Genomic DNA, 25,839 nt, shown 5'->3' on the forward strand with positions numbered 1-25,839 from the left:
TTCTTAAAGAAGATACAATCTCTGGGTCATACAGAAATTGGGAATCAAAGGAGGGAAATGCTGGAGGGTATGGCTGCAAGTATGAAAGGGATACAGATTCCCCTTCATCACTTATATTCGGTGTGAGGTCACAATGATGAAATTTCTGGGGGAAGAAAAGAAGCTGTTAGATACTCCAGTGAAAGAAGAGGTAAGGAAAAAACTTGCCTGGGAATTGGTAGAAGTTCTGGAAAAAGAGACCGCTATTTGTATGTCACAAGGTTTGGTCACAGAGTATGAATTGTGAATTCAGTGCTTTTGGCAAGAAGAGATGATCAAGGGTTGGCAAAAAAAAAAAAAGGGGGGGGGGGGGGGAAGGGAGTTGCTGAGGGGGAATTTAGAAGAGATGATGAACCAAAGCTTCACTTTCATCTACCCACACAAGAGGAGATGCTGTGGGTAAGGCTGGGAGACCCAAGGAACACTGGTGAAGATCTTCAGTGGGAAAGACAGGAACTAGATGAGAAATGACTTGTTGGCTATGACCTTTGCAAGAGGATAACGTTGTAGAAATGACCTTAACAGATGTGAAAGTGAAGTACTGGCATCTGAGATTTAATATGGCCATGAAATATTGCTTGGAATCTGGAGATAAACTTGCTCAATACAGTTAGGACTGTTCTGTAACAGTTTCCAAACAAAAATGACACTTTACTGACACAAATATTGTGTAGAATGGCATTGTTTTCAACAAACTCCCAATGAACCACCATGACATTCACCTGACTTGGGATCATGACCCTGCTCATTCTCTCAGACCATCCAAACCTAAAGATTGTTTCAAAGCTGGACATTTGGGATTTTCAAGGCACATAACCCAGACACAGATCTTCAGGACTGGGGAACCGAGGAGTTGACTAGCTCCAGAATTCCTGCAGAAGACACCTCTCCACTTGTGAAGGCTGTGGGATTTCCACTCCGCTTCTGTAAATCCCGAAAGTCTGTAGATCTCAACTTCATTGTGACTTCCACTATTTGTGCATTCCCAGCTCTCCTGTTGCCCACTAAGGCCGAGTGGGAGCTGTGATTCCTAGGCTGTTGTGCTGCTTAGAATACTGTGAACAGTTAGCTATAGCTTAAAAAGGCACTTTTTAATTCCAACCTTCCTTGCTCCTTAAGTTTTTCCTTACAAAAACATTTTGTTACCCTTTTTGTATTTGTTCAGAAGAATTTTTCAGAGTAAAAATGCCATAATCATAGAATCATAGAATGGCCCAGGTTGGAAGGGACCTCAAGGATCATGAAGCTCCAACCCCTCTGCCACAGTCAGGGCCACCAAATTCCATATCTAATATTAGACCAGGCTGCCTATAGCCCCATCCAACCTGGCCTTGAACAGCTCCAGGAATGGGGCATCCACAACCTCTCTGGGCAGCCTGTGCCAGCACCTGCATATTTTAGCCAAACCATGGTTATTGAATGTACCAAGCGAGGTTTTGAGGGGAATTACTGAGCACTAAAGGGTGTTTTCTTGTGTTTTGTTTTGTTGTTTTTGTGTGGTGTTTTTTTTTTTTTAATTCTTTGCATTTTACTTAGCTGAAGTATTCCAGAGAACTTAAACCAATAGTTACTGCTTGTAGAATTTGTGGGGAGTCCTCAAATAGACTGCATAAAGATCCTTGTGCTTATCTGACTTTGAGGCCAATCAGTATTCATGAAGTCAGAAGTTAAATATGGGTGTTTTCTTTTGCTGCTAGTATTTATTTCTACCAGTAGAGTATTCAGTGTTATATAAAATATAAACTGAATGACTGAACTGACCATTTGAAGTATTATCATACTGTCATTCCTTTCCTCCTCCCTGTGCCTCAGAGCCAAGGAGCATTTAAGATCCCGTGCAATCTGTTTAATACTTCTAAGATACTGGAAGAGCATTCATCTACTAGTATCTCAGCTCATTAGTCAGAAGCTATCGGAAAATAAGCAGCTCCTTTGGATCTGGCACCCAGATCCTTCACACAAGGAAACACCTTCATTCAGCAGAAGGCCTGCACTTTGCAGAGGGCAGTTTCTGTCAAATTGCTCCTCAGGACAGTAGGGCAGCTTCAGTGGGCACAGGTCAGTCACTTAGTTAGCTCTTGGGGATAGGATATGGTTCGATTTGAGGACCTTTCGTTCTTTCATTAATGGGATTCTCAGCTTCCACTTGTTAGCATTCAGTCATGGATATCTGGGAGATTACAGATGTTGCCATGCTACCTGAAAGCAAGATTGCTACAGCAGGAGAAGAATATTAACACTTTGATGTGAGAAAACATTGAAGCATATCCCCCATACAAATGTCTGGTCAGATATTCTTTTGTTTATTGTATGGAAGATAGGTGTCTCGTGGATGACAGGAGACTGGAGACACTGCATTGACAGCCTTGGCCTGAGCCAGGGCCAAAGTTTTTGCAGCCAACTATGAAGTTGCTGACCTAAGAAAAAGGAAACAGCCCCAGACTGTATAGCAGTGGCATCACAGGCACTTGAAAACTCCCCACAACTATGGTCAAAGGAAGCTCTACACAACCCACGTCTCAGTAAAATGTTCTGATTCATAAACGTATTGGCTGGTTCTCCTGCTTTGTGTTGTCTTCATTGAGAAAACTTAGGAACCTTTCCTCATGGACCTGACTCCCTTACTGATCTGTATAAATAAATACAAGTATGGATATTTGTAAACTCTTTTATTTTTGAGTACAAAGTTCTTTCCATGTTGTTACGTATGAGCACTTCCCAATCGGACGAAGAGTTCAGATGTTAGTACTCTCATGATGGCCTTCACCTCCTTTTACCCTGGCCCTAGCAGCAAGGTGGAGACCTAGAGGAGGTGGGGTAGGGCAAGATGAGGTGATGAGGGGTTGTGATGAGGCCACAGTGCTGGGCAGGATGCTCTGCCCAAACAGACTAGAGTGTCAGAGGGCTTTCCTTGTCAGCTGTTTCCTTATGGGCCTGAGTTACTTGGTTCATCCATCCCACTGCATTTGACCAAATGTGAAGAGTTACATTTCTTTCTGCCAAGGCACTTGTGGGAGGGGCATTCCATCGTCTCCTGGCATCCACGCTGATGATGCATTGGCCATGTCACAGGCAGCAGAATTTTAGCAGTGTCACAGGGGCATATGTGACAGGGCCAGCCTGGAAGGGTATGAATAGAACTGTGCTCCTCAGCCATCTCGGACAGGAGGAGAGCAGGAGGACAAGCAGAGGCTGAGGTGAGAGGGTAGGACAGACAGTGTGGAAGGGAATGGTTGGGCCCTGGGCAGGGAGACAGGAGTGTCTGTCATGAAAAAGACTCTGTGTCCTCCTCCTTTGTCTTCGAGGGCCAGAGGCCCAGAGAAGAACGTCATGAGACCATGGAAACCTCCTTTCCTCTGCTACTGAGCTGGAGAGATGTTTCACCTTCCACAGAGACATCGGTACAAAGATACGTAATCAAAATAACAATAGCCTGGCTGTAATTTGCATATCAGCTGCTGGCAGCTGCCTTGGTGATGACGTGGGTATGTCACACCAGGCAGATCAGTGGCAGTTCCCTGTTTCACACAGGCATTGGCGTCATGGCCATCATATGGAGATCATAGAAAGAGCTGTACCCCTCTGACAGCTCAAACCAGAGGAGAGTAGGATGGTAAGTAGAGGCAGAGGTGAGAGGGCAGGACAGAGGACGTGGAAAGGAAGGGCTGGGCCCTGGGCAAGGAGACAGGGGTGGCTGCGATGCAACAGACTGTGTGTCCTCCTCCTTTGTTTTTGAGGGCCTGAGGCACAGAGGATAATGTCATCTGAACTTGGAACCCTCATGTACTCTGCTACTCAGCTGGAGAGATGTTCCACCTACCACAGAGACATCGGTACAAAGATATGTCATCAAAATAACACCAGCCTGGCTGTAATTTCTGCATCAGCTGCTGACAACTGCCTTGGTGATGCTGTGGTCATGTCACAGCAGGCACAACATTGGCAGTTCCCTGTTTCACACAGGCACTGGTGACTTGGTTGGCGTAGGGAGATCATGGAAAGAGCTGCAACCCCTGTCCCAGCCCATGCCAGCTGAGAGCAGGATGTTATGCAGTGGCAAAGGTAAGAGGGTAGGATAGAGGGCATGGAAGGGAAGGGCTAGGCCCTGGGCAGGGATGCAGGGGTGGCTGTGATGCAACAGACTGTGTGTCCTCCTCCTTTATTTTGAGGGCCTGAGGCCCAGTGGAGAACATCCTCTGAACATGGAACCCTCCTGTACTCTGCTGCTCAGCTGGAGAGATGTTCCATCTTCTACGTGGACATTGATACAAAGATAAGCAATCAAAATAATGCCAGCCTGGCTGTAATTTGGGTATCAGCTGCTGGCAGCTGCCTTGGTGATGACGTGGTCATGGCACAGCAGGCAGAATATCAGCAGTTCCCTGTATCACACAGGTTGGTGACATGGCCGGCATGTGGAGATCATAGAAAGATCTGCACCCCTTTGACAGCTTAGACCAGAGTACAGCAGGATGGTGAGTAGAGGCAGATGTGAGAGGGCAGGAGAGAGGGCAGGGATGGGAAGAGCTGGGTCCTGGGCAGAGGCAGAGGTGGCTGTGATGCAACCAATTATGTTTCCTCCTCCTTTGTCTACGGGCCTGAGGCCCAGTGGAGAACGTGAGCAGACCATGGAAACCTCCTGTCTTCTGCTGCACAGCTGGAGAGATGTTCCACCTTCCACAGAGACATCAGTACAAAGATACGTCATCAAAATAACACCAGCCTGGCTGTAATTTCTGCATCAGCTGCTGGAAACTGCCTTGATAATGCTGTGGTCATGTCACAGCCGGCAGAACATTGGCAGTTCCCTGTTTCACACAGGCACTGGTGACTTGGTTGGTGTAGGTAGATCAAGGAAAGACCTGCACCCTCTGCTCGCCCAGGCCAGAGGAGAGCAGGATGGTGATCAGTGGCAGAGGTAAGAGGGCAGGACAGAGGACATGAAAGGGAAGGGCTGGGCCCTGGGCAGGGACACAGGGGTGGCTATGATGCAACAGATTGTGTGTCCTCCTCCATTGTCTTTGAGGGCCTGAGGCCCAGAGGAGAACATGAGACCATGGAACCCTCCTGTCCTCTGCTGCTCAGCTGGAGCGATGTTCCACCTTCCACAGAGACATCAGTGCAAAGATATGTAATCAAACTAACACCAGGCTGGCTGTAATTTGGGCATCAGCTGCTGGCAACTGCCTCGGTGATGCTGTGGTCATGTCACAGCAGGCAGAACATTGGCAGTTCCCTGTTTCACACAGGCACTGGTGACTTGGTTGGTGTAGGGAGATCATGGAAAGAGCTGCAACCCCTGTCCCAGCCCAGACCAGCAGAAAGCAGGATGGTGATCAGTGGCAGAGGTAAGAGGGCAGGACAGAGGACATGGAAGGGAAGGGCTGGGCCCTGGGCAGGGATGCAGGGGTGGCTATGATGCAACAGATTGTGTGTCCTCCTCCATTGTCTTTGAGGGCCTGAGGCCCAGAGGAGAACATGAGACCATGGAACCCTCCTGTCCTCTGCTGCTCAGCTGGAGCGATGTTCCACCTTTCACAGAGACATCAGTGCAAAGATATGTAATCAAACTAACACCAGGCTGGCTGTAATTTGGGCATCAGCTGCTGGCAACTGCCTCGGTGATGCTGTGGTCATGTCACAGCTGGCAGAACATTGGCAGTTCCCTGTTTCACACAGGCACTGGTGACTTGGTTGGCGTAGGGAGATCATGGAAAGAGCTGCAACCTTCTGCCAGCTGAGGCCATTGGATAGTTGGAGGATGGTGAAACACTGTGATGAGAAGACATGAAGCACAGTGAGAGAGGGAAATGAATGGTTATACCTCTCTGGGCTGGGAGGTATGTGTGATTGTGATGCAACAGGTTATGTGCTCTCTTCCTTTGTCTTTGAGGACCAGGTGCCCACAGGAGAACATTATCAAAGCATGGAACCTTCTTGTTCTTAGTCATTCAGCTAGAGAGGTGTTCTACCTTGTACCTGGGTATTCATATAAAGCTAAATAATCAAAATAACTGCAGTGTCCATGTTACATTGGGCAGCCAGCTGGTGGTAGCCCATGTCAGTGTTATTCAGTGACATGGGCCAGCCCAGGACAGGTGTCCTCTGGCTGCCAGGAGAGACAGAACTGATAGACTGGGACTGAGGTAAGGGCTGCCCATGGGAATGGAGGGTTGCTGCTCCTTATCTTGGTTCTGATTTTCTTGTTTTTTAAAGCCACAGGTACCTCCTCCCCACACCCTCTTCAGCCACTCGGACTGAGGTTTCTGCAGCCATCTGTGAAGGCATGAACCTAAGGACCAGAAAACACAGCCCCAGACTGTACCTCACCATGGCCTCACAGACAGATGGAGACTCCCAACAGCTCTGGACAAGTGAAGATCTACACCACCTGCTTTCTCACAATAAAATCATCTGATTCATAAATGCATTAGCTGGTTCTCCTGCTTGTATTGTCTCTTTGAGAAATCTTGTGGGACTTTCCTTGTTATCCTGATTTTCTTAGTGATCTGTATAAATATAATGTTTACTCTGAGCAGCTGTTCCCTGCAGCCCATGGACACCACAGGGAGCAGGTCTGTATGTGCAGCCATGGATGAGCCCACAGCGCAGCAGTGGATGAGGCCTGGAGGAGGAACAGCTCATGGATACCCCTGCAGGAGCAGCCCCAGGCCAGAGCTGCAGCACCTGGAGAAGAGCCCATGGTGGGCCAGGAGGGCTGGGGAAGCTGCTGCCCATGGGGATGTGCTGGAGCAGTGCCTGAAGGGTGGGCCCATGGGATGGAGACATGCTGGAGCAATGCTGGGAGAGCTGCAGCTTGTGGGACGCCCACATGGGATCAAGTGAGGAAGGATGGCACCGCATGCGAATCAGAACATGGCCAGCTACCAGTGCTAAACCACAGAGATCACCGTGCGACCTACATTTTGCTTGAGAAAAGCTTTGGAACTAAATTCAGTTGGAGTCACCATCTCTGAAAATTAATATTTCTTTAAAGCTTGTCATGTAATTACATACCTTATTTCGTCATGTGTGGATTGTCTGTATGAAATTTGTGCCTACTGAGCAATAACAAGTCAGCTGTAACCTGAGCATCCGTAAGTCAAACTGAAGAGAGATGTACACAGTGAGACTAGGTTTCATCTCTGAAAAAAAACCCTCTGAAACCCAGACAAATGGAAAATGATTTAGCAGAAGAGTAACTGGAATGTTTGAGGCAAGTGAGAAGTGGTTCCTTAGAGCCCGCTTGCTGCTGTTGATGGCATTCCATCACAGACAAACAGGGCATTACCAGAGCTGGAGGGAAAACGTTTATATCCTGGAAGAAAAATGTGTCTATGGGTCATTCACTCTGCTCACAGACAGAACATTTCTCCCACTAAACTAAAAGGCTCTGAACACCAGGGTGAATGTAGCACTGATCTTGCAATCGAGTTCCTGTCACTAAATCCCTGCACCTACGTGTTCCCTGTGAATTTCTTCACATGGATTGGGCTGTGGGATTGGAGCCTACGGGTATAACAGAGCAAAAAAGGTCAGAGAATTGTACATTTGAGTAAGCAACACAGAAGCCAGTCAGATTCACAGGAGTGTTGTTTAATCAAGCATTGGAAATACACTCTGTTCCTTGGGTGGCATGGTAACTTAGAATATGACAGATTTTGGAGGACTGGAGCTGATAAGGTACTACAACAGTGGATGTTACAAGAGGCACAAGGAGTGGGACAGCCCAGCCAGCTTATGCAGCACAGTTCAACAAGGTCATTGTAAACATAAACACTGCATGCTTGACTAGCACCTTAGAAACATCATTGAGATACTGGAGGTCTTTAGAAATGGGATTGATAAGATACATTGTTGTAATCTTCACTTTCTGTGAGTAAGGGTTGTATTTCTGGAGAAGTTCCTTTTCTTTTCTTCCTGCAGGCCAGGATGAGCCCAGAGAGCACAGCAGTAATTATGCCTCCGATCACAGCTGCGCCAACCAGCCAGGGCCAGATCTGATGGGCTTGCTTGAGGTAGGGGATTAAAAAGTCCTGGAAAGAACCAAGTGCTAGAAAGGAGAAAAACAGAGGTCCTTTTACATGATGCAATGCAGTACCAGTGTATACAGATTGTGTAACAGATAACACTGTGTAGTCAAATAGAGCCAGAGGCAACTTGAATAGTCTAAAGACCAAATAAGGAAAAAGCAAGACATTCCATATGCTCATTGGTGGCAACTAGATAAGGAAGGAATGACGCAAGGACATATGGGCGTAGACGAAGCTATGCACGATTATATAAGCTGTTGCCACCATCAAATAAACGCCATTTTACCATTCACCACATTGGTGTGCACCTGGGTAGATGGACAGACCGTTGAGTCCCTAACGATTGCGAACACCTGAATGAAGCTGAAGGCTTCATTTGGTGACCCCGACGTGATCGTTAGGGAATAGTGGTCGGCCACAGGCGGCGTGGCGATCCTGCCCTCATCCGTCTCGCTTAACGGAGCGAGGACGATGACCCTAGTAGAGGGGGCTGCGGCTTAGGAGGGCAGAAGCTGAGTGACGTCGGAGGGAGCTCCACGGCCGGGGGCCAAGATAACCTACCGAGAACTCAGAGAGTCGTTGGAAGACGGGAAGGAAGCCCGACGACTGAGCAGTCCACCCCAGGCGCGATTCCGGTCGCCCGGTGGATCAAGCATGGAAGCCGTCATAAAGGTGATTTCGTCCGCGTGTAAAACCTATTGCGGGAAAACCTCTCCTTCTAAGAAGGAAATAGGGGCCATGTTGTCCCTGTTACAAAAGGAAGGGTTGCTTATGTCCCTCTCAGACTTATATTCCCCGGGGTCCTGGGATCCCATTACCGCGGCACTCACCCAGCGGGCAATGGTACTTGGGAAATCGGGAGAGTTAAAAACCTGGGGATTGGTTTTGGGGGCATTGAAGGCGGCTCGAGAGGAACAGGTTACATCTGAGCAAGCAAAGTTTTGGTTGGGATTAGGGGGAGGGAGGGTCTCTCCCCCAGGTCCGGAGTGCATCGAGAAACCAGCAACGGAGCGGCGAATCGACAAGGGGGAGGAAGTGGGAGAAACAACTGTGCAGCGAGATGCGAAGATGGCGCCGGAGGAAACGGCCACACCTAAAACCGTTGGCACATCCTGCTATCATTGCGGAACAGCTATTGGCTGTAATTGCGCCACAGCCTCGGCCCCTCCTCCTCCTTATGTGGGGAGTGGTTTGTATCCTTCCCTGGCGGGGGTGGGAGAGCAGCAGGGCCAGGGGGGTGACACACCTCGGGGGGCGGAACAGCCAAGGGCGGAGCCAGGGCACGCGGGTCAGGCCCCTGGGCCGGCCCTGACTGACTGGGCAAGGATCAGGGAGGAGCTTGCGAGTACAGGTCCGCCCGTGGTGGCCATGCCTGTAGTGATTAAGACAGAGGGACCCGCCTGGACCCCTCTGGAGCCAAAATTGATCACAAGACTGGCTGATACGGTCAGGACCAAGGGCTTACGATCCCCGATCACTATGGCAGAAGTGGAAGCGCTTATGTCCTCCCCGCTGCTGCCGCATGACGTCACGAATCTAATGAGAGTTATTTTAGGACCTGCCCCATATGCCTTATGGATGGACGCTTGGGGAGTCCAACTACAGACGGTTATAGCGGCAGCCACTCGCGACCCCCGACACCCAGCGAACGGTCAAGGGCGGGGGGAACGGACTAACTTGGATCGTTTAAAGGGTTTGGCGGATGGAATGGCCGGCAATCCAGAGGGTCAGGCTGCATTATTAAGACCGGGGGAACTGGTTGCTATTACGGCGTCGGCTCTCCAGGCGTTTAGAGAGGTCGCTCGGTTGGCGGAACCCACAGACCCGTGGGCGGAAATTACGCAGGGACCATCTGAGTCCTTTGTGGATTTTGCCAATCGTCTTATAAAGGCGGTTGAAGGGTCAGATCTCCCACCTTCCGCGCGGGCTCCGGTGATCATTGACTGCTTTAGGCAGAAGTCACAGCCAGATATCCAGCAGCTTATACGGGCAGCACCCTCCACGCTGACCACCCCAGGAGAGATAATCAAATATGTGCTAGACAGGCAGAAGACTGCCCCTCTTACGGATCGAGGCATAGCCGCGGCCATGTCGTCTGCTATTCAGCCCTTAGTTATGGCAGTAGTCAATAGAGAGAGGGATGGACAAACTGGGTCGGGTGGTCGTGCCCGAGGGCTCTGCTACACTTGTGGATCCCCGGGACATTATCAGGCGCAGTGCCCGAAAAAACGAAAGTCAGGAAACAGCCGTGAGCGATGTCAGTTGTGTGACGGGATGGGACACAACGCTAAACAGTGCAGAAGGCGGGATGGCAACCAGGGCCAACGCCCAGGAAGAGGCCTCTCTTCGGGGCCGTGGCCCGTCTCTCAGCAGCCTGCCGTCTCGTTAGCGATGACAATGGAACATAAAGATCGCCCCTTGGTTAGGGTCATTCTGACTAACACTGGGAGTCATCCGGTCAAACAGCGTTCGGTGTATATCACCGCGCTGTTGGACTCTGGAGCGGACATCACTATTATTTCAGAGGAGGACTGGCCCACCGATTGGCCAGTGATGGAGGCCGCGAACCCGCAGATCCATGGGATAGGAGGGGGAATTCCCATGCGAAAATCCCGGGATATGATAGAGGTGGGGGTTATTAACCGAGACGGGTCTTTGGAGCGACCCCTGCTCCTCTTCCCCGCAGTAGCTATGGTTAGAGGGAGTATCCTAGGAAGAGATTGTCTGCAGGGCCTAGGGCTCCGCTTGACAAATTTATAGGGAGGGCCACTGTTCTTACTGTTGCGCTACATCTGGCTATTCCGCTCAAATGGAAGCCAGACCACACGCCTGTGTGGATTGACCAGTGGCCCCTTCCTGAAGGTAAACTTGTAGCGCTAACGCAATTAGTGGAAAAAGAATTACAGTTAGGACATATAGAACCTTCACTTAGTTGTTGGAACACACCTGTCTTTGTGATCCGGAAGGCTTCCGGGTCTTATCGCTTATTGCATGACTTGCGCGCTGTTAACGCCAAGCTTGTTCCTTTTGGGGCCGTCCAACAGGGGGCGCCAGTTCTCTCCGCGCTCCCGCGTGGCTGGCCCCTGATGGTCCTAGACCTCAAGGATTGCTTCTTTTCTATTCCTCTTGCGGAACAAGATCGCGAAGCTTTTGCATTTACGCTCCCCTCTGTGAATAACCAGGCCCCCGCTCGAAGATTCCAATGGAAGGTCTTGCCCCAAGGGATGACCTGTTCTCCCACTATCTGTCAGTTGGTAGTGGGTCAGGTACTTGAGCCCTTGCGACTCAAGCACCCATCTCTGTGCATGTTGCATTATATGGATGATCTTTTGCTAGCCGCCTCAAGTCATGATGGGTTGGAAGCGGCAGGGGAGGAGGTTATCAGTACATTGGAAAGAGCCGGGTTCACCATTTCGCCTGATAAGATCCAGAGGGAGCCCGGAGTACAATATCTTGGGTACAAGTTAGGCAGTACGTATGTAGCACCCGTAGGCCTGGTAGCAGAACCCAGGATAGCCACCTTGTGGGATGTTCAAAAGCTGGTGGGGTCACTTCAGTGGCTTCGCCCAGCGTTAGGAATCCCGCCACGACTGATGGGCCCCTTTTATGAGCAGTTACGAGGGTCAGATCCTAACGAGGCGAGGGAATGGAATCTAGACATGAAAATGGCCTGGAGAGAGATCGTACAGCTTAGCACCACTGCTGCCTTGGAACGATGGGACCCTGCCCTGCCTCTGGAAGGAGCGGTCGCTAGATGTGAACAGGGGGCAATAGGGGTCCTGGGACAGGGACTGTCCACACACCCAAGGCCATGCTTGTGGTTATTCTCCACCCAACCCACCAAGGCGTTTACTGCTTGGTTAGAAGTGCTCACCCTTTTGATTACTAAGCTACGTGCTTCGGCAGTGCGAACCTTTGGCAAGGAGGTTGATATCCTCCTGTTGCCTGCATGCTTTCGGGAGGACCTTCCGCTCCCGGAGGGGATCCTGTTAGCCCTTAAGGGGTTTGCAGGAAAAATCAGGAGTAGTGACACGCCATCTATTTTTGACATTGCGCGTCCACTGCATGTTTCTCTGAAAGTGAGGGTTACCGACCACCCTGTACCGGGACCCACTGTCTTTACCGACGCCTCCTCAAGCACCCATAAGGGGGTGGTAGTCTGGAGGGAGGGCCCAAGGTGGGAGATAAAAGAAATAGCTGATTTGGGGGCAAGTGTACAACAACTGGAAGCACGCGCTGTGGCCATGGCACTTCTGCTGTGGCCGACAACGCCCACTAATGTAGTGACTGACTCCGCGTTTGTTGCGAAAATGTTACTCAAGATGGGACAGGAGGGAGTCCCGTCTACAGCGGCGGCTTTTATTTTAGAGGATGCGTTAAGCCAAAGGTCAGCCATGGCCGCCGTTCTCCACGTGCGGAGTCATTCTGAAGTGCCAGGGTTTTTCACAGAAGGAAATGACGTGGCAGATAGCCAAGCCACCTTTCAAGCGTATCCCTTGAGAGAGGCTAAAGATCTTCATACTGCTCTCCATATTGGACCCCGCGCGCTATCCAAAGCGTGTAATATATCTATGCAGCAGGCTAGGGAGGTTGTTCAGACCTGCCCGCATTGTAATTCAGCCCCTGCGTTGGAGGCCGGGGTAAACCCTAGGGGTTTGGAACCCCTACAGATATGGCAGACAGACTTTACGCTTGAGCCTAGAATGGCCCCCCGTTCCTGGCTCGCTGTTACTGTGGATACCGCCTCATCGGCGATAGTCGTAACTCAGCATGGCCGTGTCACATCGGTTGCTGCACAACATCATTGGGCCACGGCTATCGCCGTTTTGGGAAGACCAAAGGCCATAAAAACAGATAACGGGTCCTGCTTCACGTCTAAATCCACGCGAGAGTGGCTCGCGAGATGGGGGATAGCACACACCACCGGGATTCCGGGTAATTCCCAGGGTCAAGCTATGGTAGAGCGGGCCAACCGGCTCCTGAAAGATAAGATCCGTGTGCTTGCGGAGGGGGACGGCTTTATGAAAAGAATCCCCACCAGCAAACAGGGGGAACTACTAGCCAAGGCAATGTATGCCCTCAATCACTTTGAGCGTGGTGAAAACACAAAAACACCGATACAAAAACACTGGAGACCTACCGTTCTTACAGAAGGACCCCCGGTTAAAATACGAATAGAGACAGGGGAGTGGGAAAAAGGATGGAACGTGCTGGTCTGGGGACGAGGTTATGCCGCTGTGAAAAACAGGGACACTGATAAGGTTATTTGGGTACCCTCTCGAAAAGTTAAACCGGACATCACCCAAAAGGATGAGGTGACTAAGAAAGATGAGGCGAGCCCTCTTTTTGCAGGCATTTCTGACTGGATACCCTGGGGAGACAAGCAAGAAGGACTCCAAGGAGAAACCGCTAGCAACAAGCAAGAAAGACCCGGAGAAGACACCCTTGCTGCCAACGAGAGTTAATTATATTCTCATTATTGGTGTCCTGGTCTTGTGTGAGGTTACGGGGGTAAGAGCTGATGTTCACTTACTCGAGCAGCCAGGGAACCTTTGGATTACATGGGCCAACCGTACAGGCCAAACGGATTTCTGCCTCTCTACACAGTCAGCCACCTCCCCTTTTCAAACATGTTTGATAGGTATCCCGTCCCCTATTTCCGAAGGTGATTTTAAGGGATACGTCTCTGATAATTGCACCACCTTGGGAACTGACCGGTTAGTCTCGTCAGCCAGCATTACCGGCGGCCCTGACAACAGCACCACCCTCACTTATCGAAAGGTTTCATGCTTGCTGTTAAAGCTGAATGTCTCTATGTGGGATGAGCCACCGGAACTACAGCTGCTAGGTTCCCAGTCTCTCCCTAACATTACTAATATTACTCAGATTTCTGGTGTAACTGGGGGATGCGTAGGCTTCACCCCACACTCCAATCCAAGTGGTGTTTACGGGTGGGACCGGAGACAGGTTACACACAACTTCTTGATCGCCCCGTGGGTCAATCCTTTCTTTAACAGCGCTTCTAACTCCACGGAACCGTTTACGGTGGTGACAGCGGATAGACACAATCTTTTTATGGGGAGTGAGTACTGCGGTGCATATGGCTACAGATTTTGGGAAATATATAATTGCTCACACAGATTTGATAATTTTGATATTTACACCTGTGGAGATGTGCAGACAGTCAAATCCCCCGAAAAACAGTGTGTGGGGGGAGGAGGTATATGGGTTAATCAATCAAAGGAAATTAATGAGACAGAGCCGTTCAGTTTTACTGCGAACTGTACAGCTAGTAATTTGGGTAATGTCAGCGGATGTTGTGGAAAAACGATCACGATTCTCCCATCAGGGGCGTGGATCGACAGCACACAAGGTAGTTTCACTAAACCAAAAGCGCTACCACCCGCAATTTTCCTCATTTGTGGGGATCGCGCATGGCAAGGAATTCCCAGTCGTCCGGTAGGGGGCCCCTGCTATTTAGGCAAGCTTACCATGTTAGCACCCAACCATACAGATATTCTCAAGGTGCTTGCCAATTCATCGCGGACAGGTATAAGACGTAAACGAAGCACCTCACACCTGGATGATACATGCTCAGATGAAGTGCAGCTTTGGGGTCCTACAGCAAGAATCTTTGCATCTATCTTAGCCCCGGGGGTAGCAGCTGCGCAAGCCTTAAGAGAAATCGAGAGACTAGCCTGTTGGTCCGTTAAACAGGCTAACTTGACAACATCACTCCTCGGGGACTTATTGGATGATGTCACGAGTATTCGACACGCGGTCCTGCAGAACCGAGCGGCTATTGACTTCTTGCTTCTAGCTCACGGCCATGGCTGTGAGGACGTTGCCGGAATGTGTTGTTTCAATCTGAGTGATCACAGTGAGTCTATACAGAAGAAGTTCCAGCTAATGAAGGAACATGTCAATAAGATCGGCGTGGACAGCGACCCAATCGGAAGTTGGCTGCGAGGATTATTCGAGGGAATAGGGGAATGGGCCGTTCATTTGCTGAAAGGACTGCTTTTGGGGCTTGTAGTTATCTTGTTGCTAGTAGTGTGCCTGCCTTGCCTTTTGCAATTTGTGTCCAGTAGCATCCGAAAGATGATTAATAATTCAATCAGCTATCACACGGAATATAAGAAGTTGCAAAAGGCTTGTAGGCAGCCCGAAAATGGAGCAGTGTAAAGCAGTACGTGGGTGGTGGTATGAAACTTGCGAATCGGGCTGTAACGGGGCAAGGCTTGACTGAGGGGACCATAGTATGTATAGGCGAAAGGCGGGGCTTCGGTTGTACGCGGTTAGGAGTCCCCTCAGGATATAGTAGTTGCGCTTTTGCATAGGGAGGGGGAAATGTAGTCAAATAGAGCCAGAGGCAACTTGAATAGTCTAAAGACCAAATAAGGAAAAAGCAAGACATTCCATATGCTCATTGGTGGCAACTAGATAAGGAAGGAATGACGCAAGGACATATGGGCGTAGACGAAGCTATGCACGATTATATAAGCTGTTGCCACCATCAAATAAACGCCATTTTACCATTCACCACATTGGTGTGCACCTGGGTAGATGGACAGACCGTTGAGTCCCTAACGATTGCGAACACCTGAATGAAGCTGAAGGCTTCAACACTGGAAGGCTCAGAGTGAAAAATGATTATTGAAGTGAAGAAAATTGTCTGAAGGTTACAAATAATTCTAAGCAAATTCCACCAGTCCTTAAAGTTTCCCAATTTTTGTGTTGAAATTGAAGGGAACTGGGTTTACTATTTCCAGTGCTATTTATGGTTTTGTGAAAGCTGTAAGAATAGAAAGCAAGAATGATCATAGAATCATTGAATCGCTGAATCGTTTGAGCTGAAAGATGCTCTTGAAGGCCATCTAGCCCAGCTCCCCTGCTATGAAAAGGGACATCTACAGCTCCATCAAGTGCTCAGAGCTCAATCCAGCCTAATCTTGAGTGTCTTCAGGGATGGGGTACCCATCACCTCTCTGGGCAACCTGTGCCAGTGCCTCTCCACTCATATTGTAAAAGACTATTGTATCCTATCCAGTTTAAATCTCTCTTAGTTAGAAAACATTTCCCCTTGTCCTATCACAACAGACCCTTTTAAAGGGTCTGTCAGATCTGGTACAGCATGGGCTAGTCCTGCTAGCTCATCATCCTGTTGGCAACAGTAACTGAGGCTGAGTAAAAGGAAGAGTTTAAGAACAGGTTAAACCTATCACAATCCTTTAATGAAGTGATACCCAGCCTCCAACAACTTTGGTACACCCTCCAGACATTATAAGTATTTTTCTACCATCTTCCAGTTTCACTGGTGCCCATAGAAGTAATCCCATGTATCTTCTTGGTGCTTTTGAATACATGTTGTTTAATAACTGTGCTATGAAAATGTTATTTTAGTTTGTAGAACTATTAAAGCTGAGCTATACTCAGCATTTGATGTCTCAATCAAATTCTTAGATATATTTCAATTTAGACTGAGTTTAGGCAGAACATAGTTGGTCTGTCCTTTCAACTCAGCTTCACTTTGGGAAACACTTTTGGTGTTCCTTCTCAAGTCCTTACTTTCCTTTGCACCCCACTTTGTATTCTGAGATTGGATTTGTAAGAGTATGCATGTTCAGACTTCTAACCCATTAGTCATATAAATGCTATATAATATAAAGAATTAAAAAAAAAAAAAAAGGGTTCTTGATGCTTCAGAATGAACTCCACAAACCTCTGTGTATGACATACATTTTCTCTTTAATCCCTCATTCTGATCTGTCCAACAAGGAAGGACAGAATCCTCCCTACTGTGGACAGTACCATTCACAGAATCCTCCATATTGTGAATACAAATCAATGTTTTCTGCAGAACACAGCTGCTATGGTGACTGGCACCAAATTGTTAAAGGACACGTTTTAAAGATAGCATTTTAAGACCGTGCAGTAAATCTCACATTAGGCTACATACTGCTTTAACTGAGAAAAACCAACAGCAAAAAGGCTTGGGCATCTGTTTTTAGCAAATTCTGGCTAGGTTGTGAGTGAGGTGGGGAACTGGGAAGAAAGTAGTGTGTAATGCACACATATAGGGCTGGAGGCTGAGTTTTCACTTTAAAAACACGGCTTCAGTTCTGATAGTTCCTAACTTTCTGTGCCTTACTCCATAATCCCAATGCTTTTTAACACAACACTTTTATGTTCATATTACAAACAAGACCAAATTAGAAATAATTTTGCTATTCAGACTGGAGGATGCATGTCACAGAAGAAGCTTGATACATAACAGATATGGTTTTTGTGATAAGGAAAAAAGGAAAATATCACAAAATTCCCCACCTTGCTGAAATTATCTGTGATATAGATTTCTATGTGACTTTCTAAAGCTGTACGTCGTCTCTCAACAGAATCATAGAATGGCTTGGGTTGGAAGGGACCTCAAGGATGATCCAACCCCCCACCACAGGCAGGGCCGACAACCTCCACATTTAATACTAGACCAGGCTGCCCAGAGGCCCATCCAACCTGGCCTTGAGCACCTCCAGGGACAGGGCATCCACAGCCTCTCTTGGCAGCCTGTTCCAGCACCTCACCACTAAATCTAAATCTTCCCTCCTTCAACTTAAAACCATTTCCCCTTGTCCTGCTGTTATCAACCCTTTAAAAGAGTTGGCTCCCCTCCTGTTTATAGACTCCCTTTAGGTACTGGAAGTCTGCAATTAGGTCATCCTGCAGCCTTCTTTTCTCCAGGCTGAACAAGCCCAGCTCCCTCAGCCTGCCTTTGAGGGGAGATGCTCCAGCCCTCTGATCATCCTTGTGAAACAGAAGCAACAGTTTTTCTCTCCCATAAGTGTCATTTGGAAACCTAAGCTACCTTCTCCCTGGTAAAACACAGCATGACTTTGAGATGAAGAGGTGTCACTTCTCACAGCAGGAGAAATTACTGTATTTTCTTAAATACCGATAGTCAGTTAAACATGCCTTCCTCCAGCATTCAGCCCCAGTATGTACACTAGCTCAAAGCCAACAGCTACCTCTTGACGTCTACTGCCTGTTTCCTACTACTTTTGCTGCACAAAAGATTGTTGAGTTCTCTATCATAAAGTTATCATGTTAACCCTTGACTGTCAGAGTATGGAGCACCCCAAGGCACCCAGTAATCTGTAACCTGTGAATGTGACACAAACATAAATGTGGGACTGGCCTGGCTGCCCAGCAGAAATCCTACAAAGTAGCATTTCAGCGAGTCCGTTATCATAAAGCTTTAATCTCTCTAACCATGAAAGACCCAAAAGTGCAGCAACTGTATTTGCTGACAACTACCTGGGAAAAGTGTTTGCTCTTTCTGATAGGAAAATTCTTATTCTTTCAAATCTTTTTTTTTTTTTTTTTTTTTTTTTTTTTTTTTTTTTTTTTCCTGTGGACAGTAGCAAATGCTCATTTTCAGTAAACCATGCCAGATGTGGTGGTTTTGCAGCTCATGGTACTCATGTCAAGCAAAGTTGGGTCTTTGTTTCAGCTTTTGCTGAAATCAGCCGCCCAGAAAGCAGATTCTGACGTGTGTTTTTGATTCCTGAAGGATGGCTTTCCATCTATATTGTGACCACATCTGCTTCAAGGCTGTCATATATACAAAAATAAATGAAGCTGCAATTAAAATACACATATACTGTCACACTTTGATTTGCTTTTCAGTGGAAAGGAGCGCTCCAGGCAGGAGATTTTCCTAATGGGAAGACCAACAATATAATTTAGCATTAAAATGCCATTTTGTCATTGGCTTATTTCCCAGGTTCTGTCTTGTAACTAGCCCAGTCTTGCTCTGTGTAGTCCTACTTGTTCTCTACTAAGTTGCTTTCCAGCTGCTTTCTTTAGATGTTTTGTTGTGCTAATTACTTACTCTGCCCTCATCCCGTTCCTCTGTTTTTTCCTCTTCCTCCTCATTTGGAGGATCTGCTACCCCTTCCTGACTACTCAGATTTTCATTACTATTATTCTTTTTTCCTTTCTAATTTTTTCCTATCTGTCTAGTAACTCCTGGCTTCCAAGCCATACACTTTCTGTACATCCTTGAGCACACAAGAGATTTCAGAGGGAGCCAGCAGGCTTTCTTGCTTCACTTCCTCTAGGAAATTCCTGTTCACTTTTATGTTCCTCTTAACCAGAACCCATCATTCTTCTCTAGAGAACAATCCAGGTTTAAACACTGAAATATTTAGAAAATCCATCTCTGAACTTTGAGATTCTGAGCCATTTTCCACTTGTAACCAGTGTCTTCCATCAGATAAGAAATAGCTTTAGCTCTCATCTTCCCAGTGAGATTAACAAGGGGTTGAACAATGCCTGGGGATTATCTGGGCTTTCCAAATGAGTTTGAATTTCACTCTTTGTGTTGATCTTTCAAAATAATTAAGAAGCTACTTTCCTAGACTCTGTATTAGAAACATAGACCAAATTTAATAAGAATTTCATTTTCTAAGGAAAGTGCTCCCTTGGGAAAAGGCAAGAGATCAGAAGGCAACAGAAATGAATTGCTAAGTGGTAAATAATTTACAATTGCTTCTTTGTGCAATACCAATTCAGAGCTCAGTATTTCTGGCTGTCGCAGTAGTTGGTGTGTTTTTAAATGCACGACTCTAGGAATAATGTGGTTTTCAGAAACTAGTGGTTTTCATTCATATATATATTTATTTATAGTCTTGGTGGTCAGGAATTAAATTATGGTGGCATGAAGAAAAGCATAAAAATGCTTATAATCAGAAAAAAATACATAATAACTTTGAGACTATATTTGAAGTATTTATTAGATTGTTTTCTTTCTGAATAAATAGAGTTGGCCAAATTTTGTTACAGAATATTATGAGAAATCATGACTTTCATTTCAGTATTATATTAATAAAAGACCTTAACTATTACCCAGAACAGAAGATTCCATAGTCATAAAATAGCCAAAAATGCATTTACTGGATGACTATAAATCACAAGCTAGATTTTACTTGAGAATTGAATAAAATAAATTAATGATGTCATAATGTAAGAGATTATTCTTTTGCATCATTGTCTCAAAGCTTGCTGAGGACACAGATGGACAAGTCCAGGCAAGTCCTGGTCAAGTGTTGAGAAATCCTTTGTCTGAAGATTTTGCAAGCCAGGGGCAACCAGAGAGAGATAAGTCACAGCTTAATGACCAGGAAGCAGTCTTTTGTGGGAGTAATAGTCAATGTCCTCCCCTTCCCCATCTCCCCGATCAAGATTTTTAATAAACTGGTAGGACCATTTGAACCGTTGTTTCTTAATCTCACACCGGGTATACATATATCAAAGAACCTCCTCTCCCTCCTATGAATTGGAGCGAGACACAAAGTTTAACACAGCATGCAGAACTGTACATCTCCATTAGTAAGCAAACTGTATTGGAAAAACAGAGATGCTATGATAAGTGATAGTGCTTTGATAAAGACAACAAGAAAACAAGCAGAACGCTTGCACTGCTAAAATGTCCCTGGTGCTTTTGCTATATAATTATTGGACTTCTCACCCTTAATTGCCTTTTAAATTAAGAGAGATTGTTCTGCCTAAAACAGGAAAACCAAACGTGCAGTGACCTATTTGTTCTGTGGCCAATGCACTGCAAAGATAACTGCATCCCACAGCATGAGTATCTTTTGGATACTAAGTAATTTTATATATTTAGCAGAATTTAGCGCTTTCATTAAACAATATAGAGACTAACAAACAGAAAATCTCATGCCCTAAGCACAAGACCTGCCCTACTGGAGGTTCCCCAAAGGCCCCAAAGTCCTGCTGGAGGTTCCCCAGAGGTTTCCTCTCTATGCTTGACAATAGCCAAGACACCCAAGTCAAAACCATCTCTGAATAGCAATGAAAATCATAACTATTACCAATGACAGCAACCTTGATTTGATTAAATAAAATTAACATTATGAATTATTCTGTTGTGTTCTGTATAAATAACCACAGAGCAAGCACAGTGTCAATAGATTGCTGTTTAAAGTGCTGCATGGACATTGTGTTGGCTTTTGGTACTTAGATATAATTTTTTCTCTGAGCATTTAAGAGATCAATTTTATAACTTCTGTAAGGGAGAGCTTTGGTTCTGTCCACTGTTTAAACCACACCCAGAACTTGAAAATCCCACTGGAGCTACTGAGTGGCCCCCATTGCGCTCTGGGGCTCTGTGCAGCCTGGTCTAGTGGTTGGTGACCCTGCACGTAGCAGGGGGGTTGAAACTGGATACTCATTATGGTCCTTTTAAACCCAGGCCATTTTATATCATATATTATTAGCCAAGCTGGGCAAACAGCAGATTCAAAATCCATCTCTTTTTTTCCCCTGTTCTGTTCATAATCTGATCTTTGGGGCCATATTCAGATCATAATGAGGCTAGGCTAGATATGACTGATGTCAGTGATTCCTTTTTGACTGAGACTTTTCTAATAGAGTTAGGTTGGCTCTGTGTATCACCAGATGAGAAATGTGAAAACTTGCAGGCATGATTCGTAACTAAAATATGGAAAAATAAGAAATAGAAGGATTTATATCTGTATTTATCTGTATTTATATCTGTACATATACATAGGCAGTATTTAAACATATTGTCATTCTGCAGACATAATTCATGAGATAGACAAGAAATTTGACATTTACTTAAAATTGCAGAGTTACCTGGTTCTTGCAGATACTCATAGTCATACCCCAGCTCTCTTGATGATATAAAAAATTCTCCATTTCTGTAAAGAGGGATAAAGGGAACCATGTAATTTTCTCGATTGTGCCCAATGGGTGCGTTGGCTGCTGGGTAAACTTCTAGCATGGGTCTGTGTCTTCTTAACCACCGCTCAAAAATGCTGTAGAAGAAAAAGCATGTCTATTAATGGCAGAGACTGGCAGAAATTTTCTTCTTGAAGATAAATAGGAAAAAAAGTTGATCCTTTTTCTTCTCGAACTCTAGAGACATAGTGGCATTCAATGACTTGTATTTGTATATATTATACTTTCCAAGTAGTTTGGGGTTAGCTTCTTCAGTACTGAGTTCTTGTGCAAGCATATGAAAAGCAAAGGACTTCAGGGCTGCAGAGAGGCTTTTAAATTCCACAAATGCAATTCATTGTGTCACTATGACCTGAGTGAAGTTTTTGCTCAGTAATTTGCAAGGTTGTGAGATACAGAGATCAAGATTAAAGACCTCGGTCCTTCCTTGTCACTCGCAGAAACTTTTATAGCTATTTTTGGGTGGTCTTGTCCCCAGCTGCTCAGTCCCACTACCCTTCCCTTATTTTCCCTCTGCTGTAACTGGAGGTTTTCACTCCTGCATTAATGTATGGATATTCCATGGCTGATGTAACACCACCAAGAGGCTAGAAATATCTTAGGAAGAAAGAATAGCCTATATGAAACCAAAAGCTAGACAAAGTAGATAAGCAGTCAGGAAAGAAGCTTTCTCCAGCTGTAGGTGTTATCAACACCCCTGACCTCAGCTGCGCTTTTCCATTTATCTCTGCCAAACGTTCATCTGTTTAGCTGTCTCCTAATACAGTTCTGAATATTTTAAAAGGGAGGGAGAAAGCTCAAGTACTGCACTACAGGGACAGAACAGTTTGTGTTGGCATTTTCCAGTGAACTGCTTGATATATTTGGAAGGCAAAATCAACAGCCCTCCAAAACATTCTCAGATCTCCTTTTCTGCCTGAGCTTTGTCTCCTCAATTCTCCACCTTGTTTCAATCCTCAGATCCTCTCCCACTGTCTTAGTTTCATCTGGAATGGAATTGATTTTCTCAGAGTGTGGGTATGATGCTATGTTTTGGTTCTAGGAAAAAAAAAAAAACAATGTTTAATAACACACCAATGTTTTTAGTTGCTGCTAAGCAGTGTTTTACAGAGTCAAGGTCATTCTCAGTGAATGGCCAAAGGCACTGGGAGGGAACAGAATTAGGACAGCTGACTTAAACTGGCCAAAGGGATATTCCATACCACATGACATCATGCAGGAGGAGTTTTGAAGGGAGTGGGAGTTTGTCTCATTGCTCTTCCAGTGCTTGGGGGGCTAGCTGGGCATCAGCTGGGGGATGGTGAGCAATAGCTTGTGCATCACTTGTTATGTACATTCATATATATATATACATGTATATGTCATAATTATTATTTTCTCTATTATAGTAAATCGTTTTATCTCAACCCACAGGTTTTACATTAGTTGTTTTTTTCATTCTTTTCTCCATCCCACTGGGAAGGGGAAAAGTGAGAGAACAGCTGTGTGGTGCTCAGCCACCTGCTGGGTTAAACCACAACAGCCAAATACCATGCTGTTTACACTGTGACCTTGGCTTGTTAGAGAACACCTGGATGTTCTGGGTTGGGATAGGGGAGGTGGCAAGGTACTGCAAGGGCAGCAGATGCGAGTATTTTATACATAACAATGGGGGAGATTGCTCCATCAAAAGATCTTAGTATGAGGGTGTTATCAAGATCAAGATCAAGAACAGAGAGGGATCAGTGAATCAATTTACCAGTTACAAGAGATCGGAAGGTACAAGGATCTAAGGAGACCTGTAAATCATACTCTTATTTAGACCTTTGCTCAACCGTTGCTCAGAGTTGGAGTTGTTTAATGCTAAGGCTGTCAGGGCTGACAGGGCCCTGAGAGCATTAACAGGCCTTGTTAGCCCTGTGTCCCTCACCCAGTGCAGTCACTGCCCTGCTTTGCTCACATGGCTTTAGTGAGATGGGAATGCACTTCTCTGGGGAGCAGCCCCACTCTTACTATTCCCTATGGCTGATCACTGCCTGGAGGACATAGACTTTCCTCCCATCTTGTAATTAGTAATTGGCTGTACAGGGGCTCAAGTTATCTTGAAAACACAGAACCTGAATGTAATCTCTGTGGAGCATCTGAGAACTCTGCAGGTAGAATTTTACCTCTGGTCATTGGGCAGAAACATTGAGAAACACTCTGTGTATCCCACCAAAATTAATGTCTTCTCTTCATCATTAAAACAGAGCTTGGACCAGAAACTTGACTCTTTATTAGGATCAAAAGATTTAGTCGATGAAAGCGCCACTATGTTCATCCACCTTGTCAACCTTTAACAATCCAGATATTAATCTTGATTAAAATCTTAATTTGTAGCTCTCATCTTCAGTTAAAGTTCATCAGCTCTGTCTAGAAAAACTCTTGTCAGAATAATAATATTCAGCTGAAGTTTTCAGATAAATTTTAACAGTGGTATCAAGGCTTCGGCTGCACTTATCATGAGAATTTTTGTACAGAAAGTCTGTAATCTCATTACATCTTTGGAGAATGTCACAGAGAAATTCAGTAATCATTGAAAAAGGCAGAGAATATAAAGGAAATCAGGCCATTAGTCTAGCCTGGGTGGAAGTAGGGCATGGAACTGCTGTCCTTACTCTGTCTGCCTTTTGCTTATGTTTTGGTCAAGGCGCCCTGACTATCAATGCATTTTTTTCCTAGTAGTTGTAGATGGGAGCTGAGACAGCTCTTCTCTGCATCACAGGACTTGTAGAGGCACAGCGGTGGTTTGGATGTAGGGACACAGTAATAAGATGATGGCAGAGGTAGAACTTTATTCGTATTTTCAGTGTCTCATCATGATCCATGCCCTAACTTTGAATGCCCAGTCTGAAGTACTACTTGGGGTCTGCTTTTTTGAAAATGCTGAGTAGCCACATTTTGAATATCTGGAGAATTGATGAGCACACCGTTCAGAGCTAGAAGTTGTCATTCTCCTGAAATAACTCTGCATGACATGCCCTGAAATGCAGCATTCTCTCTGGGTGAATTAAATGTCGCAATTTCATAAGCAGTTTCAAGAATTCTTAGGCTAGTAATCTTAAATAGAATGCAAATGCAAAGCATTTCCATGGAAATGAACGCGTATGCTTTGGATTCCTTCATTTGCAGCATGGCTCCCAAATTAAAAAGCAAGCTTCTCTTAGCTGTAGCAGTGGCACTGAATTACTGACTCTAACAGCTGATTTTTAGATTTAGATGCAATCATATATCTCTAATTACTAATATGTTGAGTTGTGCTGATGCACAGGCATGTTGGACAATTCACTGAGTTGTTTATGAACAGTTACATTTCATGATTCCCAGACGGATGCTGTTAATTGCTTTCATATATTTTTAAGGAAAACTGGAGTCTTTATGTAGCCTAATCCTTCTGCCATTGGTTAGGCACAGTGCCCCTGTCTCCTGGGGTTTGCTTTAATTAAAAGGACTTCGGGATTCTACAACTGTATGTAAAGTAAAACAATGACCAGTCTTTTGTTTCAGAATACTGGGACCACTGAATTTTATACATCCCAGGTAAAGAATATTTGGTCAACAGTTATTCCAATTTCTATGGAGAGATTTTGTTTTCTTCCTGATAAACTGCTATGTTGTAGAATAATTTCTTATACCTTGAAAAGATATGCTGATATTGCATGCTTTGTTCAGTACCTGCAAACTTGGAAGAGCTTAGGGCTGCAGAAGGAAATCCTCATACACAGAGACAAAGTGCTGATACAATTAACTGGTCCCTTTGTGAAGTGATGTTTCTGGTAAAAACCAGGTTAGTGGCAGAGTGGAAGATCTGAACTCCTTGGATTTCTTGATTATCTTGGCAAAACTAATGCTTTTATGTCTTCTTTACATCTACCTCTGCACGCTCTTTTGCCCCTGAGAGCTTAACAAAGCAATAAAAAGAAAACTGAAAGGCCATTTTATTCTACACCACTTCCATGTCTTGGTATTA

At 45.8% G+C, this 25,839-nt stretch overlaps 3 protein-coding genes and 1 long non-coding RNA gene across 16 annotated transcripts in view; 3 read left to right on the forward strand and 1 right to left on the reverse strand.

The window, feature by feature from the left end:
* The first annotated feature begins 3,150 nt into the window (after positions 1-3,150).
* Positions 3,151-6,469, forward strand: LOC107052320. Of its 12 annotated transcripts, XR_005841604.2 has the most exons (11): positions 3,151-3,236; positions 3,345-3,440; positions 3,571-3,652; positions 3,777-3,872; positions 4,003-4,101; positions 4,209-4,514; positions 4,643-4,957; positions 5,066-5,387; positions 5,496-5,836; positions 5,933-6,185; positions 6,256-6,469. It is a non-coding gene; the product is annotated as an uncharacterized LOC107052320 (long non-coding RNA). The 12 variants fall into 12 exon arrangements; XR_005841605.2 differs by lacking the exon at positions 3,345-3,440; XR_005841616.1 differs by lacking the exons at positions 3,151-3,236; positions 3,345-3,440 and having other exon boundaries at positions 3,449-3,652; positions 5,939-6,185.
* A 1,150-nt stretch (positions 6,470-7,619) lies between these two features.
* TYR (tyrosinase) overlaps positions 7,620-25,839 on the reverse strand; it is a 57,333-nt gene continuing 39,113 nt past the window's right edge. The window contains exons 4-5 of the mRNA NM_204160.2: positions 21,747-21,928; positions 7,620-8,092 (exon numbers count right to left, since the gene is read on the reverse strand). Coding sequence (NP_989491.1) covers positions 7,869-8,092; positions 21,747-21,928 — 406 coding nt within the window. The 3' untranslated portion in view covers positions 7,620-7,868. The remainder of the gene's footprint in view (positions 8,093-21,746; positions 21,929-25,839) is intronic.
* Positions 8,707-10,964, forward strand: LOC121107447. Of its 2 annotated transcripts, XM_040651701.2 has the most exons (2): positions 8,707-10,024; positions 10,118-10,964. In XM_040651701.2, the coding sequence occupies exons 1-2, from the start codon at positions 8,727-8,729 to the stop codon at positions 10,830-10,832; spliced, it is 2,013 nt and encodes a 670-aa protein (XP_040507635.2). In that variant the 5' UTR covers positions 8,707-8,726; the 3' UTR covers positions 10,833-10,964. The 2 variants fall into 2 exon arrangements, with proteins under 2 accessions (XP_040507635.2, XP_040507628.2); XM_040651694.2 differs by having other exon boundaries at positions 8,707-10,964.
* Positions 13,078-15,614, forward strand: LOC121107448. Its single transcript, XM_040651704.2, has one exon. It carries the CDS (start codon positions 13,401-13,403, stop codon positions 15,255-15,257), a length of 1,857 nt encoding a protein of 618 aa, XP_040507638.2. The 5' UTR covers positions 13,078-13,400; the 3' UTR covers positions 15,258-15,614.

This window comes from Gallus gallus, chromosome 1 (assembly GCF_016699485.2).
Source record: "Gallus gallus isolate bGalGal1 chromosome 1, bGalGal1.mat.broiler.GRCg7b, whole genome shotgun sequence".
NCBI classification, from domain to species: domain Eukaryota; kingdom Metazoa; phylum Chordata; class Aves; order Galliformes; family Phasianidae; genus Gallus; species Gallus gallus.